Below are 21,255 nucleotides of genomic sequence, written 5' to 3'. Positions count from 1 at the left end.
TTAGTAACAAAACGTTTTTTAAAACAAAAATGCTTTAGTGTGAGTAACATCTAGGTATTTAAAAAAAAAAGTGCACCGAATGACAAAGCATTTTTCAATACAGGATAGTATCAAAGCAACTCTGATCAAGAATTGAAGTTAGGTACCCTACCCTATTTATCATCATATTAAATTAAACTAGAAACACATCATACCAAGAATGTCAAAAGTCAAGTGTAAGGATTGAAGTGGTGTAAATACTAACAGCAGAAAGGAACTGGCTTTGATACTTCATTCTCTATGCATAATAAATCAAAACCACAGCTTTTCATTGCACAATTCAAAACACGTCTTCCATCATAAGCAGGTCAACCACTTCTTAGCCATACTAGTGAAGAGAGGACAGACAACTCTACTACTGAATGAGCAGAATACATAAAAACAGAAACTGCACTCTAACACTTAAGACACATACGTACACAGTAAGTTAAGATACAGTATATACACTCCAGACACACACAATGGGAGAGACAAAGAGAAACATCACTGAGTATACTGCACCTCTTTATTTAGCACCAAGGGAATAATGAATACCACCACAGCATTGTTCCAGCTCTACTATCGTCTGCCAAAAATAGATGCGGGGGCTGGCCGCAGCAATAACAAGTGAATACTAATATTCAGAAGCACTAAGCTGTTCTATTGTCACACCGGGTATAATCCAAAAAACTCGGAATGCAAACCGATCTAAGCCATATTCAACTGCCTCCTGTTGCTTGGGGGCAAAACTACAGGCGGCATCCACATGCTCCTGGCGCTATAATTGATTTCTAAGATTTACACATCGCCCTGGTTTCAGAGCTCAGCATGTTCTAGCTTATATAGCTGTATTTACTTTGTTCCCTGAATGACTGTAGTGTCACATTGTAAACGAGCTGCTTTTAAGAAGAGGTAGCAGAGCAAAGAGCAAGCATGGAGAGGTTATAAAAAATTACAACTGCAGTAACTGAGGAGAAGAGAGGAGGAAGGCACATTCAAGGGCTTAAATGAAAGGTCCCTTTTATACTTTTCTTGCAGTCAAAGATAGTTGACTTTTTGCTCATGCTTTTGTGTTTCGGGCCAATTTTATTTTTTTTCTTGCCCAAACAGCCAAGTGTTGGTCGATTACAGCACAAAGAACTGATCTAATATAGTGAATGTGCCAAAAGCCTGGAGGTCTTCGAGCAATGGGCTGTGGGATTTGAACACACATACCTTTAACAATAAGAACTGACTTTTTGATGATGATGAGTGTTTCTAGTAACTGGTGTGTCTACTATTACACCTCTGCTCTGAAATAAACTACTTTTCAGTTTTGGCAGAGAAGCCTTTCGTAGCATATTGAGCGAGTTTTCTGAGGTGTACAAAGAGCTAAGGGTCACTTTGAAAAGAACACTGTGTCCTCCAACTCCTTTGTTCTCTCTTTCCTGTTCTGTTTACTCGGGCTCTGAGCAGTGAGAGGTCAAACAAGTGCACATCACAACCATCAGCAGAGCCCGGCACTATCACATCACAGGCGCAGCAAACCCACAAGGACTCATGGGTATTGTGTGAGAACATTGCATTTTCTGCACACACTCGCATGGAGCCTCACCAGGGGCTATGCACACAAACACATACACAAGTTTAAACCCACGCAGACATAAGCACACACATTTAAACTTCAAGGACACACAGCCACCACTACCAGATTGTCAAATCAAAGACAACTCATGTTGGCACTTCAGTCTGATCTCTGTCAGCTCTTTAGTTATATATATTAATATTAATGAATATTTTTCTGTGATATTAAACAAAACATAGTTCAAGTAAAGTAACAATTAACAAAAGTGTTCATGTCCTAAACCATTTGATTTCATTCACTGTGGGATCCCAGGGAACTCACCCGCATGTGTGCGTGTGTAGTCAGCGCTACATGCTCAAAAACTAAGCTAAAAACAACAGCAGATTGTTCCTGATTGTCTTGGGATTCTGCACAGCTGCATCACATTCCCACCTACAGCTTCTCATCCTGCCTGCCCGTCTGCCTACTCCACCACTGCAGGACATCACAATATGCACAATTGGGTACAACCACCAAGACACTCCACGTGATAGAAACTGTTAAGAAATAAAAGGTTATCCAGGGTTTAGACACAAGATTTGTGGCATATACACAATGGTGCTCCCTATACTGCACAGGGAGAGACAGGATTAAAACACCTTGCAAATATTTATTGCAACTGTGAAAGAACAGAGGCCACAGATGTAGAGAAATGAGAAAGAAGTATAGCCCTCTTGTGACAGCATGCTAATTCATGAGCAGAACAGTACATTCACTGGGGTAGGAAATCCTCTTCCCTGGAAGTAAAAATCTTCAGTGATGTGGTCAAATCTTTAAAAATCATGAGTCACAATTCTGCTTACTGTCACCAATTATAACTTACACACAACATAACATCCAATACCCGTCATCAGCAAGGAAGCACACGACATTTGTCTTCTCTGTGACCTGAGATATCTTCTTCTTCTTCTTCTTCTTCTTCTTCTTCTTCTTCTTCTTCTTCCTAACTTTGCTCCAATGAACCACACCTCAGTTTGGGACTTAAAACTGCGGGGTCAGTGAAGCATTTCTCCACTGTAGTCACTGTAAATCTCTTTGGCCCTTTGCCCCCTCTGTCTGCTGGCAGGAGCCCAGCTTCCCTCCAGAGATCTCCACACTCCGATCTCTACATGAAAACATATGTTGTTATGAAAGCCCTGCCGATTCCCTGTGGCATGCATTCAAGTGTGATGTTTCTGAGGCACTCTGCACAGCAAGCTGGGGAGTGAGTGGGATTTTGGCTTAATGTGCGTGGTTGTATATTCAAAGGCATGTGTATATGTACGGCATGTGGGGCGCTGCACTTTCAAAGCAAGCAAAAATCTGAAATCAGTGTAACAATGAGAAAAAAGGAGTGCTTGGTGTCTGCCAATGTGTGAGTTGGTGTAGCTACAAAACATGAGAAGAACAAACCAGAAGAGGCAGGTTGGCCTTGAGGTAGAGAGACAAACTAACAATAACTAAAAGGCAGCAGATTTCAGCCATGACACAGAGAGGCTGGTGTATCTCTGCACCCGAATCAACGTTGTGATCAGAAACTGCTCAGCAGGATGCAGCGTTGTTACTGAAGCCGCTGATCAAGGTCTCCTGGTGGCTACACGATCACTACTCAACTCTGAATCCTAATAAGCCAACTTCAGTGTGATGTTCATTTAATGAAAAGTGTAAATAATTAACACTGAGAAAAAAACAAGGTGAGGCAAATTAATAATCTAGGTGTCATTTTAGATTCTCATTCTCATAAAGAACCTAGGATTGTAGCCTTTCCCCAAAAGTAATGTCTGTGACCGTACAGTTCTAAGACGCTAGTTAGTTAGTCATCTCTGTAAAAGACGAAAAAGAAAAAGTTAAATCTGTTTGACATATTCTGTAGGTAAACTAAAACTAAACTAAATCAAATTGACTAAATTACTAAAATGAAACTAAATCATCTGCATATACAAAACACCTAAATTAAACAAAAAAAATTCTTACGTCTAAATTTGTTTCAATAATCTTTATATGTATTACGTGTATATATAAAGCATGAAACAATATACTTTTTACAACCATCTAGTTAAAAGCAGGTGTGTGATAATTCAGGATCGAGGCCTTGATGGTCATTTTGTTACTTTAGCGGTAGCAGCTACAGATTGTTGTTTTCACTCCAAGCGTCTATACATTAATGCTAACACTGACTAATTTTAAATTTCAATGCCAGCCAGTATCTGGAGGGTAACAGCGGAAGTGGCCTAAAGGCACGTCTATAAAATGATAATAAAGAAGTGTTATTTTTAATAATGCTACTGTGTCAGTGTGGCAAATCCTTGAGCTGTGGTTAAGGAGAGAAACATGACTTTTGCTGCAACCAAAAATACCTGTAGATAAACAAATGGTGTCCAACCAAGAAAAGACGCCGATTCAGTTATCATCTCAAAGCACATTTCTAATCAACTGGCTGGCCCAGGGGCTTAACACATTCACTTTGGGTGCCAGCAAAAGCTCTTAGTCATCCCTACACATCCAGAAGAGTGTTTGCTCACACAACATCCACAGCCATGTGCAGAGAGACATAGTATAAATATTATCCCACATACAACATCACTTAAATGTTTTTCCCACATTTCATGTGTGTGAACTGAAATGGATTATTATTACACACTTGTGCTTCCATTTTCTTTTACTTTCTTTCTCTTTCACTCACACACACACACACACACACACACACACACACACACACACACACACACACACACACACACACACACACACACACACACACACACACACACACACACAACTATAAAAAGTGTTTTCATAATGGCCTTCAGCTTGTGGTCACAAAACAAGAATGACAACATCCATTGAGTTGTTAAAGCCAAACTCTGACAGCAGAGAAGGAGTGACACCGGACAGGGTGTGGGAATGAATTTGAAATGCTGCTGTGAATTGCTTTTTTGTACTTAACATTTTTTCCTTAATGAAGTCAAGTTTGATTCTGAAGGGACAAATTCAGCAGATGTGAGCAGACATGTAATCTCACGCAGCCATACCTCTGGCTTCAATGAAGGTCTGAAGACATTTTTGTGATAAAACCTGGCAAACAGAGCCTGTGGCAGCTGTGACTGTGGTGACTCTGATACCGCACCTACTATCTAGTGTCACATTTCTGTCTTCTCCAAGCCAACTCCATTTTCAACTTAGTGTGAAAAAAACGGGGAAAAAAAATCTTTCACAAATTTATAGATGGAATTTTAAGTTAATTAAACCATAAACCATTAAATTCTGGATTGTATGAGAGAGACAAATGGTTTCAACAGTTTCACCTAACATTTATGTTAATTTCATGTTGATGTTTCCTGCTGCGAGGAGAAGCTGATCAGACTCACGACCCAGTCACGAGTGACATAACTTATTGGTACACAAGTAAATTCGCTGTGTGACACATTCAGTGACTATCAATTATCTGTGCAAAGAACTTGGACAGACTGCAGTGTGTGGTGATGTATTTGGTACATTGCATAACATGCTGGCCTACAGTTCCAATCTCAGAAAATCTAAATTGGCATCTGAAGAGCATTGCACTCACAAGAACAAATAATACGGAAACATGAATCTCCACGAAGAATAAGGTGGATTTTATATCTTCTTTTAAAATATAATTTAAAACTATTTCTTTCTCAAGTTTCATTCTTCCTCGTTATAAAAGATGCAAGAGGAAAGAAAAATGAAGAACAGGAAAACAATGGTTGAATCGAGAGAAAAGGAATAAATACAAATATAGCCGGTGGACCTTTCACTTCTTCACACCACCTTCAACATAAAATATTCACCTATGTGTCTGACTCAGTAAAAAAAATGCGGTGTTTTCTCGAGAATGTACTACAATATTAGGAGTACACATTAAGACATAATGGTGTCATTTTAAACATAGAGCCCTGATATTAAACACTCATAACCATATTTGAATAATTGTATAATGAGGTGATAGTAAAGTACAATTTTTTTTTCTTAACTCACGTTCATTTGATACTTAAATATTATGAATGTAAGTTTGTGCTGTTGAGGTGTTATTATCTTACTACATTTATTTATCTGTATTTTTTCCCTCTGTGTGTATGTGTGCGTGTTCAGCAAGTTACAGTGTTCTTGGGAACATTTCAGAGGAGCTGAAGTAGCCACATTTTAAGCTCCTGTTATCAGCTTGAGGTTTTCGGTCTCCTGCAGGAAGAGATGCCGTCTCCCACTGAGCGTATGAATTAGGCAAGCCAACGCTGACATAGCTGTTGGCTTCTTCAGGAGACAGCCAGACCACTCTGTCATTTAGCGAGAGACCGCCACTCGAGGAGCTGAATGGCAGGTCATTTCAGCACAGTCCAGGTTTTTAATGAAAGTTAGCATGTGCGTCTGACACCTGAGAGTTTGTCAACACTGTCTGAGAACTGGAGATTGCTCAGCTCACTTTCTAATTAAACATCATCTGATAGAACATCAAACTGTGCATCTGATCAGGATGCCTCTTTGGCGCCTCCAACTGGAGGTTTTCTGGGCACGCCCAACTGGCAGGAGACCCCGGGGAAGACCCAGAACATGCTGGAGGGATTGTATATCCCAGCTTGCCTGGGAACGCCTTGGGATCCCTCAGGATGAGCTGGAAAACGTTGCAAGGGAGAAGGAAGTCTGGGCCAACTTGCTTGGCCTGCTGCCACCGCGACCCTATCCCGGATAGGCGGAAGAAAATGGATGGATGGATATTCCAGTTCAGACCTTAGAGGAGACAATGGGCTGAGGGAAAGGAGAGACATAGAGCTAAAGAAATAGTAAAGAGTGTGAGACACTTGACAGAGCAACATAGAGACTGACTCAGAGAGAGAACTGGAGGAATGAAAGAATTGCTGTCCCTGCATTAAACCAGCTGACTCACCCGTATTCTTTCAGCTCTGGACAGCTACTGCTAATTCGACCTATTCAAAGCTGGCTTATGGTAAAAAGGCAATCTGCGAGATAGCAGTGGAAACCACAGGCATTTTTAACCCATTCTTCCCCCCTCTCTTTCTCTGCTCTCGCCATTATACCCTCTTCTCCACTGTCACTTCTTCTATGCATCAACTCTCACAGCACCAAACAATGTGTGCATGTTGCCATGCTCTCTCTTGACAAAATAATAACCTTTGATTCATTGGTATTTTTTTATTGGCCTGGTTGCCAAGACCGAAAGAAAATAGCCTCTCAGTACTTTTCTGATCTTTGGCCTATTCCTATCTAAAGAGCACTGCATGTACCCACTTCATTTCATACAATGCCGAGTGCACACAGACCCATCACTCTCTGGCTGTTACTATGGAGATGCCGGCTGGGCCAAAACAAAGGCAAAGCATAAAATAAAAAGCCTCAGACAAGAGCCGCTGGCAAAGCTCTGACAGCCAAATCTGGCAAGGCAGCAGAGGGTAGAGCCATCGCGCTCTCACTCAGTGTCCCTAATCTGCACACTGGAAGTGTTTATTCCAAGGCAAATATTGATTTAGAAAAATAAATGAGTTGATGTGACTCATTAAGATGAAGGGGAGAGGATTCATTAGCTTTTAAAGAGAAAGGACCCTATCAGGGTGTTTGAACTACTGAGCTTTGAGTTGAACCCTCATAGAAAAAAAAGCACAACTTCTAATCAGTGGTTGGCATCCTGGGAGAGACAGAAAGAGATCACCTTCTACAGGGCAAGCTGAGAACATAACTGACTGGTTAACATCCTCATAAATTCTTCCTGAGATCTCACAAACTGACACAACAGCAAGTTCACCGAAAATCCCCACCGAGTACTTCACAACACTCTTTAGTGGAAGAATGAGGTCTAGTGTTGGTTTATTTCTACAAACAAATGTCAACCAAAGGCCACTAAAACTGGCAGTTAATTGCAAACATTTACTACTTTTAACTGACAAAACCTGGCAACATGAAAAAAACACTAGTAAAAGTATATTTCCCCAAACACTGCATACCCAGATCTCACAAATTTGTGCAATTTCATTTTAAACTGATGTTTAATGTAGTAAACTGTTCTCCTCTACATAAAGACCTCTTCAAACATGCAAAAATAAGGATGATAATACAACCCCATTTCCAAAAAAATTGGATGCTGTATAAAATGTAAATGAAAACGGAATGCAATGTTATGTGATTTGCAAATCATATAATCCCATATTTAATTGCAAATAGACCAAAGACAACATATCAAATGTTGAAACTGAGAAACGTTATTGTTTTATGAAAAATATATGCTTATATTGAGCTGGATGCCATTTGATGAGACATGTTGCTGCCATCAGATTCTAAATAAGCCTATATTTTTCATAAAACAATACATTTTGGGTGATCTTTAATCTCTCTCTTCATCAGTCTCGAAAACACATCATTAAAGCCTCAGTTGGTTTAAAAAGGTTTGTTCTTTTAAATAACCACTTGAAAGTATGTTTTTCTGTAGCTTTGCCTTGCATGCAACATTTCAGTCAGTAATAATGCTGCCTTACTGTTTAAAGGGCTTCTGGCTTTATCTGCACACGGCCTGTGTCTGTTTTTTTAAACTCTTTATCCTTCTGCAAAATCTGCCACACTGGCACATTGACACTTAAGCTGCAGTAAAACCAAGAGAAAATACACGTACGCCCGCACAGAGTCAACCACAATCCAAATTGTTGCACTGCAAATAACAAGCTGAGATACTAAATATCTATGTATCTCACTTGTTAAGAGTTTTTCTTGTGGTAACATAATTTTCGGACAAAAATCTGTTAGTTAAAAAAAAAAAAAAAAAAAAAAAGTTTTTTCATTATTGACTCGATTTTGTGAGTAAACATGAAACTAAATGACTTGGACCTTAGAGAGATATAACTATTTTCTTTTCAGTGCAATGAACAATGGAAAACAGGTGACAGGAACAGGTCAGACTGCATCGCAGTGAACAATCCTGTTAAACAAGCCTACGGGTTCCAGGAATACATCACCATTTAAGGACAAAAACTCTGAAGGTGGGTGTGGTGGAAGTGAAGCCGGAACAATGACGCTCCCAGTGAAACTTTTTTGTTTACTTGAATAAGACCAACAAAAAGTATGTCCACGTCTCCTTTCAGTTTCTACCAGCAAAAGCAGTTTCCTATACCAAAACACTGATCATACTGAGCACACGGGACGAGTGTTAAATGTTATAGAAATCCCTCTGAGGATTTGAGACAGATTGATTATTCTCGCTGCCTTCCTGTTAGTCTTGATGACAGTATAAGTGCCTAATAGCCAGCAGGTAGCCTTATCTTCACATTAATTACTACAAACACCACACATGAGATCTCATATCTAAGCCCACAGAGCTAATTTTGCACCTTCCAGCCATTTTAGCTTATTAAAACAGCTCTGCACTTTTCATAGCCAAACGAGAGTATAATTAGAGATCAATGTATGCTGCAATTTAATAAATAATTCATTGCGATGTTAAAAACTGTGACATCACCATGTGCAGTGTTGTAGTTGGAGGCTGGTCAGTGTCCAAAAAACAAATCAGAAGCTGGAAAGTGTCTTGTTACTGCAAATGTATAGATGATTATAACTGACAGCATGATTTAGATTTGAGTTTTCCGGCTAATACTACATAATAATATGTACAATTTAATTAACATTTACTCTAAAACAATCAAGATTAGTTTTCCCCAGTCTCAAAAGAGACTTTTCTTGTCAAATTCCATAAAAAAAAAAAAAAAAAAAAAAAAAAGAATCACCCATTAATTGACTCTATGAACAAATATGAAATGGTTTAGCTTATTTCTGTGATATATGGGTCTCTATTGATGTCTAAGAATTACAACGTATTAAAATCACATTAAAGAGAGCATTGGTTGATATACACTGTGCTGTTTTTACAATGAACATAGGCACTGTTCTGAGTCAGCCCCAGATACTATTTTGTTGCTCACTGGTCCACAAAATCCGCAGCTTAAACAGTCTTTAACAAATACCCCTATTGGAGTAGCATGAACTAAAAACAACAATGTCTGTTTTCGGAAGATATTTAGCCAGTTTTCAAAATGAGCAAATGCATATATTCCTGCTCATATTCTAAAGATTTACGTCTTCAGGAATAAAGGGCTAGAGATTAAGGGCCAAAAGGCAGGGTAGGGAAGTCAGAAATGAATCAGAGACATGCTAACAAACCATAATTTTTGGACATTCCATTGGCTTTGTTGACCACAAAACCACAAAATGCAATAAAACCACCTTTATTTTTGAAAGGTCCGAATTAAAGAAAAGATGCTAGCTATCTATACCACAAATCAGAAAACCTGCACTACATATTATCTCACAAATGCATGCATTCCTAACAACAGGATATTCTAGAACACACAAATTCAGGTTAATCTATCACAGGGTATGAGGACTTGGGTTTGTATTAAAGAATGATGAGAGTTGTTCATCTTTCACAGGGCCCTTAAACTCGTGATATCCTATCAAAGACACAAATCTCCTGGGAGACCTTGATTTTACCTCTTCAAATAGGCCTTAAAAAAAGGATAGAATATTATGGAATGTGAAGGTCATTCATTATGTTTTCAGCACTTTCTGAGAAAGTTTTTTTTTTTAATACTGAGAAAGTAAGATTGACTGATTTCTGCAGCATTTATAGCACACACATAACTTCCATTAATTTCTCATAAAGGCCTCCGTTCACTCTGATCTCTACCAACTTCCACCTCCTCCCATTCACACTCTCTACTTTCCCAAGTCTGTGTTTGACTTTCATTCTAATTCTCTCTGCACAGACAGACGTTTATCTATTAGTTCTTGAACTATTTAAAGGACATCCTTTGAAATATTAATGTATTTAATTAAATGTTTCTTCAGAAATGTCATGACTATTTCACAAGTCGTAGGATCAATTCAAAGACATTTGCAGCAAATGTCCACCTGCAGGTGGGTGTGAGTGTTGAGTGCCCACCTTGAATTACTCCAGCGAAATGTATGAGTGTCTATGGGTATATGAATACTGCCAGGGGAGCTGGAGGTTTAAAGAAATATGTCTGACCTCAAAAAGGATCACTGCTTGGTAAAAGCAAAAGCTAGGAAGAAAACAACAGTTAGAGAAAAGAGCAAGTAAGTGAGAACAGGCAAGGGCACCTCTGTTCTGTCTGATCTTGTAAAACCATGCAAGAGAGTGTATTAAAAGGCACATCCTGAAAACCCTTCCACTCACTGTCACACATGAACACACACCCAGATAGGACGGCTGTAGGACGAGAGGGAAGTGCAGAGGACAGAAGGGTGGTCGGTCAGATGTACCTGCTGCAATGAATCAATCACTGGGCTAATGTTGTTGCCACATATGGATCTCCTCTTTAAGTGTGTCTCTCTCTGTGTGAATGTTTTCCCCCCGGGAGGACACATTTAATTTTTCATAACCTCCTGCAGCATGGCATTTCAGTCACAGCGTTCCTCTGTAAGGCTGCTCCGTCAATAAGTGTTGGTCCCTATAACAGATCCCTTTGGCTCACAAGCTTTGGCTATTCTGATTTCTACTCATCTGTTATAGTTCTCTGCACAAAAGTGTCATGCATAAATTCTGTGATTTTTTAGGGCTGAATGATGGTCAACATCGATCCTACTGCAAACGTTTTCTTTGCTGTGTGGTGTTTGTTGCAGTTTGGGAGGGCTGTGGATGAATCATCTTCAGATAGCTGTCCTTTCAAGAGGCCTACACAATAAATGACTGACAGTTTCCTCCTGACTGAATTTTTTTTACAGCTTCTGGTCTTTGCTTCCAAATCCAAAACTAAAAAAAAAAAAATCTCCACACTTTTCCAATAAAATAGGTTTCAAATAAGTTTGAGGTAGTTTCACACTAAGTTAAAGCTGCTAAAATATTTTCATATCAACAAAGGATCCAGTGACTGAGAAAGATTCCACTTGGCTTCAAATCTACAAAATTACCATCCACCTCTTCCCCTAAAATCTAAGGGGGTGTTTACCATCGTTAAGCTCACAGTTAACAATCCACAACTTTACTGTTGTGATTCAGTCTCAGCATGCTGCACAACCTAATTATCAGCCACATACGCATCTGCTTTCAGTGACCAACCAAATTACAAACAGGTGAAGTTAGCAACTGGCTGTTAAACATAGTGGGGCATTGAGCAGCCAAAGACACATACATTTCAATCAGGAATTGGTCGAGACTCCGTCAGACTGTTTGCTCACAGATTCAATTTTTCTTTGTTGTGATCATAGTCTTTTTTCTCCAGGTCTTTCTGACATGTGTCTAACCTCTCCTTCACTATTATTGGGCAGCTGGGTAAAAAGTGTTTTAACCAAAGTTGAAAATGTTTCTACTCTTGGCAAAAAATGCCAAACATCTCGGAGCCTCGTCATGCTACTGGCATTTGAAAAAACACAGCAACACATTCAAAATGATTTAAAAAGCACGCTGTGCTCATGGAAAAACATGATAGTTGCAGCAGTGTCAGTGTGTTGGGTGGTTTGGCGCATGATGGTTACTTAAAGGGTGCTTCAATAGTTTCAAAATAAACCCGGAGGTTTACGCCCAGTAGGATGGAACGATTGCAAATATTGACTATGGAGCGTACCCAGACCCATTTATTCACGCAGGGAATTTAGGTCTGGATACACCAGGCTAAGTTGAGACAAACCAGAATTGGAATCAATCGATGCTGGACTTGTATACATCACGTGGATGGAAGAGCTCCTTTAGATGGATCTCAGTGGTGTCAAACACACACAAACAGGAAGATACTTAAACCCACAGCATTTCCAGCTTTATGGTTCTGCAGGATCTTTGTTCTCACCTCTGAACCTCTCAGAAAATCCCAGCCTACCTCATTATTACTCCCAAAAATCTGTGAATCTATGTAATGGAGTCCCCTGGCCTTACTTGCTTGCTTGCTTCCTTTCTTTCCGAGTTCTCTCCCATGGCCTCACATTGTACTCCAACAGAGGTTTCTCAAGACACAGGAAAAACAGAGCAGTGTTTCACCTTGTAAGCTGTATAAAGTAATTGGCACTGGATGTGTGCTGGCATACTGAAAGAAGGCCAACCCTCCCTCCTCCTTTTTACTCACTGTCACTTTATATCTTTTACCTGTCTCGCTTTCTTTTAACTTGCTTCAATGAATTTCTAAAGGATGATGCAAATGTGGAGACTTAAATCAAGGTTAAATGGTGGAGGAGTGTCTTAATTTGCAAGTATCTAAGCAAGCACAAGCTTTTTCACAAACACCAATGTGCATGCATTGTATAGATACCATCAATTCAGAGGTGACACAAAAGAAAACCAAACAGTTACCAGAGCCGGGCAACTTCATTCACAGGAAAAAGAAGAATGCAAACTCATCAACTTTGTTTCATCTCAATACACACAGCAACACAAACCTCAACAAAGAATGTGCATTACGTCTCTGTGGAAGTCTAACAGAGTTGAAGGGGGAGGCGGGTTGACAGGGAATGATAAGGCCTACTCAGTCATTCATCCCTCACTAGCTGATGGATCAAGATATTACATCAGCAAAGAGGCTTTAAAAATACACTTGAACAGGCAAAGTGAATTATAGATGAAACCGTGGCAGGAAAGAGAAGGCAAAAAGCTAAGGTCTTCCCCCATGTAAATCCTATTAGAGTGGTAGGATAGCAAAGGGGGATTAGCTGACCCAGTCCACTCTGTTCAGACTGTTTCACCCTGATAAAATGTAGAAAGTCTCAGAAACACTATTAATACTGACATTATATATCTTACTTAGATATGCTGTGTATGTTATGTAGTAAGGGCTGAAAGGAGTTGGTGTTGGCTTCTGGTGTTGCACATGCTGTAAGATTTCTTCTCCAGCACCATACATGTTCACTCATTTGAGCACAGAAACAGAAACCCTTTTGAAAAAAAAAACCCACATCAAAACGAAAGACCAGTCACAAAAAGACTCCAGGATGTCTCTTTCAAGAACCCTCACCCTCGCTCTCCGTCAGGGGGAATTTGTGGCATCTCGAAAATGTCACTTGCAGTTAAAATCGGATTGCTGGCCGAGTGTGGGATGGTGGCTGTGGCAGGGGTTACGTTGCTTTGATGTGACCTGTGTGAGATTGAGAGCAGGAGGGGAGAAGGGAGCTGAGCAGTGAAGGGGGAGGGTGGCCGTGTGGCAACCGAATGCTTCACAACAGAAGAACTTCAACTGGATGCCACACAAACGCCAGGGGGAAGGCAGGGGATGTTGTCTAGTGGTCACTCTACCTCTCCATCAGTCATTCTCAGATCCACCCAAAAACAATACTGTAAAACTTCAACACTGAAAGGCTATGGGAAAAGACAGTCAGCTTGTGCATTAGTTGCTCATTGTATTTTGCATCCGGGAAGCCTCATGCTGTCTTGCCCAGAAAAGAGCAGATCAAGACCTAGTATATAGTTCCGCTGTTGTAGTCCAGCCAAAAGAAAAGCTGGCCAGTATCACATGACAGCATGTAATACACCCACCAGTTTAGAGTCTGTGACGCCTGGCGTCGCCTTGGCGTGAGAAGACGCACATGAACTAACACAGGTCATGTGACGGAGTTTATATGACAAAGTACAAAAGCTGCGAGGCCCCTAAAAATAAGCTGGAGAGGTGGCAGAAAGTGCAACTCAAAGACTGCCAGGCAAGAGGTTTTTGTTTTGTGTGTTTACATGTTGTTTTGCCCTAACCCATTTCATGACTTTACATGTTAACATTTTAGTTTTTCTACAGCACATGATTAATGATACCACAGTTGTTCTTCCTGTTCCTTGTGACAATCAAAACGTCTTGATCCATGATATTGTCAGGAAGCAGTTTCTACCAACTGGAAAGGTACAAGACAAGTTCCACAACTTCACAGCTGGTAGTATAAAGTCTGGTCTTCCTTGGCATTAGGTACGGTTTAACAGTCACACAAACGAGTGGAAAAAAGCCAACTATGATTAGTCGAGACAAGAACTTATGAGCCTATGATCGCCAAAAACGTGGGACACATCTGAAGACTAGTTGCAACCAACAATGACAAGTCTCACTTAAAGACTGTTTCCAACAACTTGCCTAGATTTTAGGCTGTCTGGTTTCTGACTGAATAAATGCACCTACCTATGCACCAAATGATTGGTTAGTCACAACCAGGAGCTTTGACGGTGAACAACCCTGCATATTCTGCAAAAAATAGCCTTCTTGCAAGATTTGAAAAGTTTTTAAAAAAAAGAGAATAAAGCAGGTAGTCAGGCTGACACTGTGCATAGAGATGTGTGTAGGACTGTAGAGCCTACTGAGGGACGTGGAGGTGAGTGAAAACAAAGCTAACCTCTGGTAAAGCTATTTATTCACCTTCATGTCTGCCGATACAAAAATTACATCATTAGTTGGTGATGTCAGTTGTACATATTGTACATTTTCTTTTAAATCTTTATGAGAACAACTGGAGCTCAATAATTTAAATGATATACTATATTTAAAGTTGCTTGGAATTATAAGTTCTGAACGAGTTCAAAGCTGTTGTAAAATCTAATAAATGCTTCTATTAAAAACATAACACGTAAAATATTTACAGCCTCCATTTGACTATCTCTGAACATCAACACAAGGAAAACATTTTATTTAATCACTTATTACACTTGAACATTTGCATTTTCCTTTCAAACATTGCACCCTCTAAAAACTATGATGCACGTGAAGCTGTTTCACAGTTAATGTAGAGGGTTTTCTGCTTTATGTTGAGCCATAACACCTCTCCATGGTGTAAAAGACAACCTGTCACACTTATTTCTTCCTTCTTTCATAGCTTCGGTTCAAAGAAACAATGTTTAAAACTTTTACATGAGCACAAAAGTCGCAATCTCTCCTGACAACGATGTTTTTTTACTGAAGCCATAGAGGCAGATGTGAAATCAGACCATCGATGTCCTGATGACTGACATTGACGAGGCAGACACCAGATCAAGGACCCATCAACCTCCCCCTGTCACCCTACCTGTCCACTGATTCATCTCATTCTCTGACATTTGCTCTCCAAGCCCCCTCTGGAGACTCTGAGCCAAAAACTGATGGAGAGCTATCAAACTCACTATTTCTGTCCCTGTTGATAAGAGGACTCGCTCGCGTTACCACAGCCACTGACCCGATTTTCAAAGTCTCTGCAGTTGGCTCTAGGGCCAGGAGATTTTTCTCTCCCTCTCTCCACAGTCAAGCCTCCTGGGGCAGAAAGGCAGACCACTATCGACATTTAAAATCGAATAATGCAGACATTATGCTTTGGCGCTGCTGCATTGGCAAACCTTCTCTCTCACTACTGTCCATAGGGTGAGACAGAATGAGTTTTCAAATGCACTTGCTCCAAATCTCACCCACGGAGAGGCCTGAGGTAAAATGTAACTGAGCTCTATGTGCTCAATCAATGAACATTGGGAAATTTATAACACTCTCTTCTAGTATATAGTGGGAGTTTGTCAGTTTTTCTCACCAGATGTTTCACAATAGTTAAAAAAATCTTCTTCATAGAAAGCTGCTGAGGCCCGAGGAGAGTGTAATGCACCAGCTATGACACATTTAATATCATGTAATCTGGCCGTAGGTCAAAGGCGGTGGCAGCAACCCTCAGCACTCTCACTTGTAGCTAAAGCTTCTTTCAGTTTTCTAACACTTGCTGGAAGACAAACGTTGCCAGTGCAGCAACATGTGAGCCAATAGAGATTACACTCATTTGATATTTTCACCAATTGCTAGTTTTTTTTAAATAACTCTTGCCAAAGTGTTTGTCTATCACTGACTTTGAGAAAAGAATGATTGTTTTAGGATGTCGTCATTCACAAAGCCATCTCTTCACTCTGGTGTTCTGTTAGCTGGTAAGGAATGCTGCTGATGTGGAGCCAGCGAGGCGAGAGAGAAACCGAGCAAGTTTAGTGAGGTCCCATTGGAGGGAGGATTAACATTACTGAGCTGCCTTCCTGTGTGTTCACAGTCTTGTGTTACGTAATGTTACTTGCGCTGATGGACTGGTCACACTACAGGTGTGCTGCACAAACAAGGTTTGTAAAACTACTGGACCCTCCTGTAGTCCTGGAAATCTGCTTCTTTGCAAAGTGCACAAACTGCAACTTAACTTACCAGTTTATTGGCTACAAACACATTTCAAGTATTTTTTATAATATACCGACTGCGTTTTGGTTAACACTGTGACAGACAAATTGAACTCTGTTGTCGTTTTGGAGGTTGTAACTTAAGTTGTCCTTTACACTTTATGTAGTTTTTGTCATCCTGTATTTACATACATGTTAATCTGTGCAGAGGTGCTCAGAAAGACTAGCTGTCTCTTTGAGTCAAGCTAATGGGAATCCAAACAAATCAATAAATCCATCCATCCATTCTGTAAACCGCTAATCATCTCCAGACTAGCAAGGGGGCTAAAATCTATCCCAGCATGCATTATGTGAGAAGCAGTGTACCATACAGACTGGTAACCACAGCAGAGACAATTATTCACATCACTAGTCACACAATTTACAGTACATATGTCATGCAATAATTGCCCAAATTGTTCCAACTATGTTGGCAAACATTAAATCATGTCATACAATAGCATAACATGTGTTTGTATTTTTCTGACAATCAGCCTAAAGCTAGGAACAGAGTGAAAAGGATAAAAACAACCATGACTATGTACTTGTTTCAAGAGGAACGCATTACACTTAGTCTCTGAGATATTCAAAACATGTCCAGAGAATCACGATTGGAATAAAAATGACACTAGAAAATTGTCACATCAGAGACCTGTCAAAAAAAAAAAAAAAAGAAAAAAAAATTTTTTATCAAAGAAGCGGATAAAGAACATACATAAAAAATGGAGTTTCTGCACTGTAGAGAGCTATTCTCCCAAAGATGTTACATGTGTTTTTTTTTAGCAGAATGAACATTTGACAGGAATGCTGTTGTTAAAGTAAACTTGACCAACATGCAACTGATATACTGAAGGAACTGACGGAAGGGTATGATTATAAAGCACTATAGAAAAAGCACACATAAATCACAGAGTGCACTGTCTTCAGAGTGAAGATGTACACCATGTCAAATTTTGTTGCTTCCAATCTTTTGCAGTTGTGAACAAAATTACAGACAGAACATTTTAACTTGATTAAGTCAAAACAAAATACAGGATGTGGCATAAGAAACATGCTGAAGTCGAGCGGAAACAGTTAGTTGATTAATCAATTAGTCAACAGACAACATTTAATCAGCAGCTACTTTGAAAGTTCAATAAATATTTTAGTCATTTTTCAAACAAATTACCAGAAATTAGCTTATTCTCATTCCTTTACTTCCTCTTTATGTCAGAGCAAACTTTATATTTTTCGGCACTGAGCTGCTTATCAGACAAAATAAGACATTTGAAGATGTGGGAATATGTGACATGTGGGAAAACTCCAAGAGGGGCTTTAAATTTTTTTTTTTTTTAAATACCATCCATTTTATGGGAAAAAAAAAAGATATTAAAATTAATTAAACAAATAATTGGTAGACTAATTAATAATGAAAGTATTCATTAGTCACAGCAATAATCTGAAGTTTATGGGTGGGTCAGTCTATGATGCTGACAGGGACATTGTTGCCACTGTTAGGTTCCTGTCAGCTCATCATGACCTGTGCTATCCTTGAATCCATGAATCCTGCCTGATTTCTGCCCACTGCATGGAGAACAGAAGAATCAAAACACACAGCAAACCAGGCAGTTAACGTGTTAGATGAATACTAGTTTTTATGAGTTTATGTTTTTAATGCAGACATTTTTAAAAATGTTTTGTAAACACATAAGGTCACCAAATATTCTGAAAGCATAGAGGAGCATGTATAAGCTTTCATGCTACATCAGCAATATAAGTTTGCATGAAGGAAATCAATTTTTGGGAACAAGGAAGAGCATTTCTTAAAAAACCCAAAAATAAGTTCTGTTTCCTCTTTATGCTAAAAAGCCAGTGAATTTCTTCATCTCTGCTTCATAACAGCAGCGGAGGAAAGCTGGTTTTGTGATACCGCGATTCACTGACATCCTAATGAGAGCTACAGCTCTAAGCTGTTTTATGTTGCATAAATGGTGCCACTATTAACGCTGCTGTCAGAGTGGGGGAGATGGGCATTGGGTGGCAGCGCAGTGACAGTTTAGCTTGTAACGGCATATGTTGACTAACAGGACTGGAGGTCCCAGAGTGGAGGCCGAACCAGCAGTGCTGACACTAAACCCCAAGCTGACTGAAACAGGGCGATACAAATGGAATTAAACATAATTGAGTTTGTCACAGTGGGTGCAGACAATAATCACTGATGAAGTGGAATGCTAATCAGGACATAATTCGATTAATTAAGCAAAATCCAAAAAAGTATGCACTAACATGATCATTTTCCTAATATTTGTAGAATCACAACATCAAATTACTTTTTTAGATCGTCAGGTAAAGTTATGAGGCTTTAACAGTCGCAGACCTTGCCTTCGAGTGTAGCGGGATAAACTCAATGACAGAAACACCTTGTAATGCATTTTGATTCATGTGTGTTTGTTTGCATCAATTGGAAATAAAACAGAGAAGAGAAATCAGTAAAATGCACTTCAATCCAATCCAACAAACGTATCCACTAAATACAAACTTAACTGGCTTTTGGTCCTTGGCAATCGTTAACATCAGACTCCAGGCATAATAATAAACATCAACTAAGTCGTGGAGCGTCTGCCCTTCATTCCCTCTCATAACATCACGTCTAGTCCTGGCTACTTTCCAAGTCGAAGGTTACAGGGTGAGCATCTCGCATCAGAGACAAAGACACGCAGAGGGAGAGGGAACGGATGCATGATAACTCAACAGCTTCTCCTTTACATCTCACAGGAAAGGAGTCAGTGCAAACAAAGGTTCTTTTCAGACTAAGTGGGTTTCAAGTCAACTGCAGGTAGAGGAGCAGGACTAACGAGCAGCAACTCTGACTCTTCACAGACTGAGCTCCACTTGCAGCTCCATTCTGAGAGATTGGAGGTTTGTGGTAAAGAGACACTCTCTCACAGAGAATACTTTTTTCTTGTAAACATGTAGTGAAGTGATTTCTTTGACTAAAATCAAACGGTATTGTCTTTTCGTAATCACTTCACGGGAGGAAGCCCACAGTGGGGACCACTGGTAAGATCATGGAGAGCTTTACATAACAAGGTTGGCTTAATTCTGAAGTACATCATACAACTGTATCCCAAACTGATGCCTTGCACTCACTTAACAGTGTTCTCAACCTCATATGCAACACAATTGTGCAAATGATGCCAGATCATGATGCCACAGTGTGAAAACGGGTTTGCCAATTTTTTGTGAAACCTCAAAAGGGCCAGGCAGGTGGATGTTAAGCAGCAGATTTCTGTTTCCTCTGCTCGTGAAATCATTTGTGTGGTAAAGAAAAACAGGGACACACAACAGAAGCTGAATGAGACAAGCTGAGAAGATTCCACCGAGAGACATCAGGCAAACATCTCTTTAGGAATCTGCCCAAATTCTTTTCAGCTACAAAATCAAATATTTCAAAGAAAATAAAACATGTAAAGAGAGATTAGGGAGTCTGGAACAGCTCAAAGACATAGACAGTTGTGTCTGTGGCCTGCTCTACTGGAGCAACAGGAGGTGAGAGTGCCTCTGTGCGCACAAACTTGGGTGGGAAGGCAAAAATAAGTAAGCAACTCAATGTAAAAGTTTGCTGTTGTAAACTGGCAAAAGTTAAGTAATTTCCATACATCAAAAATCAAGCTGAATAACACTTAATTGAGGAAGTAAAATACAACAGTGTTTATCTTGAAACCCCTTTTTTGTTGACTAGGGCTACAATTTTGTAGAAACCAAATGCAACTTTTTTGTTTTGAAAAATTAAGCAAATATGATTAATTCTAATTACATTTTAACTATTATAATATCATATGATCTTTCAGCTGCCTGCATATTCAAATAGCCGATGTTTTGCTGACAAAAAGTGGAGTGGAATGTGTTACTCGCTTGGCTTTAACAGTACTGAATTTATACAGGGTTTTTTTATGAGATAAGAGGTTCAAGAGAGCAGTAAAATGAAAACGGCAGCAAAGAGCCAAGAGGGTTAAGGTGGGTTGTTAAAGAAGTAACGTTGCTGTTTCTGACTCAACCATTTTCAAGTTGTCCCAAAAAAAAAGAAGAAAAAAAAAAGGTAAAATTTTTATTTTTTTCTCTAAAAGATCATAAGACACACCAGCCATAAATAGCAGTAATGTGGACTCACCTTGGCATTGGCTTTGGTCTTGCTGCTGCTGCTGTTGTTGTCAGGGCTGAGATTGGCATCTTCATGAACTCTGTCCAAAAGCCAGAGGAGGAACTCGAGGGCATCATGCTGAGAGTTTCCCCGAAACTGAGAGCCGTATTTGGCCACTATGCTCTGAGGAGAAGAGAGACGTCACAATTAATCTGTCACTTTGGGCAATTTTAAAAGCCATTACATCATTAAAATCTTTCCAGACAAGATGAGATCATGATCACACCGAACATGGGAATTCCTCATTTCTGTGATAAGAGCTGGTTTTTAAGCTTGTAACACTCAGGAGAGAGACGATGAATTTCTTTATCTCTCATCCTCAGTTGATGCACAGTCATTTAA

General features: G+C 39.7%; 1 protein-coding gene across 1 annotated transcript in view; it reads right to left on the bottom strand.

Moving 5' to 3' along the window:
- The window catches only part of usp43a (ubiquitin specific peptidase 43a), a 99,477-nt gene that overhangs the window by 68,399 nt on the left and 9,823 nt on the right, over nt 1-21,255 (bottom strand). Inside the window, exon 2 of the mRNA XM_069697225.1 lies at nt 20,884-21,036. Coding sequence (XP_069553326.1) covers nt 20,884-21,036 — 153 coding nt within the window. The remainder of the gene's footprint in view (nt 1-20,883; nt 21,037-21,255) is intronic.

This window comes from Brachyistius frenatus, unplaced genomic scaffold, assembly GCF_029030835.1.
Source record: "Brachyistius frenatus isolate BFR_SWC_R1_liver_20210118 unplaced genomic scaffold, ASM2903083v1 Contig_23, whole genome shotgun sequence".
Classification (NCBI taxonomy): domain Eukaryota; kingdom Metazoa; phylum Chordata; class Actinopteri; family Embiotocidae; genus Brachyistius; species Brachyistius frenatus.
This window is presented reverse-complemented; position numbering and strand designations above follow the sequence as displayed.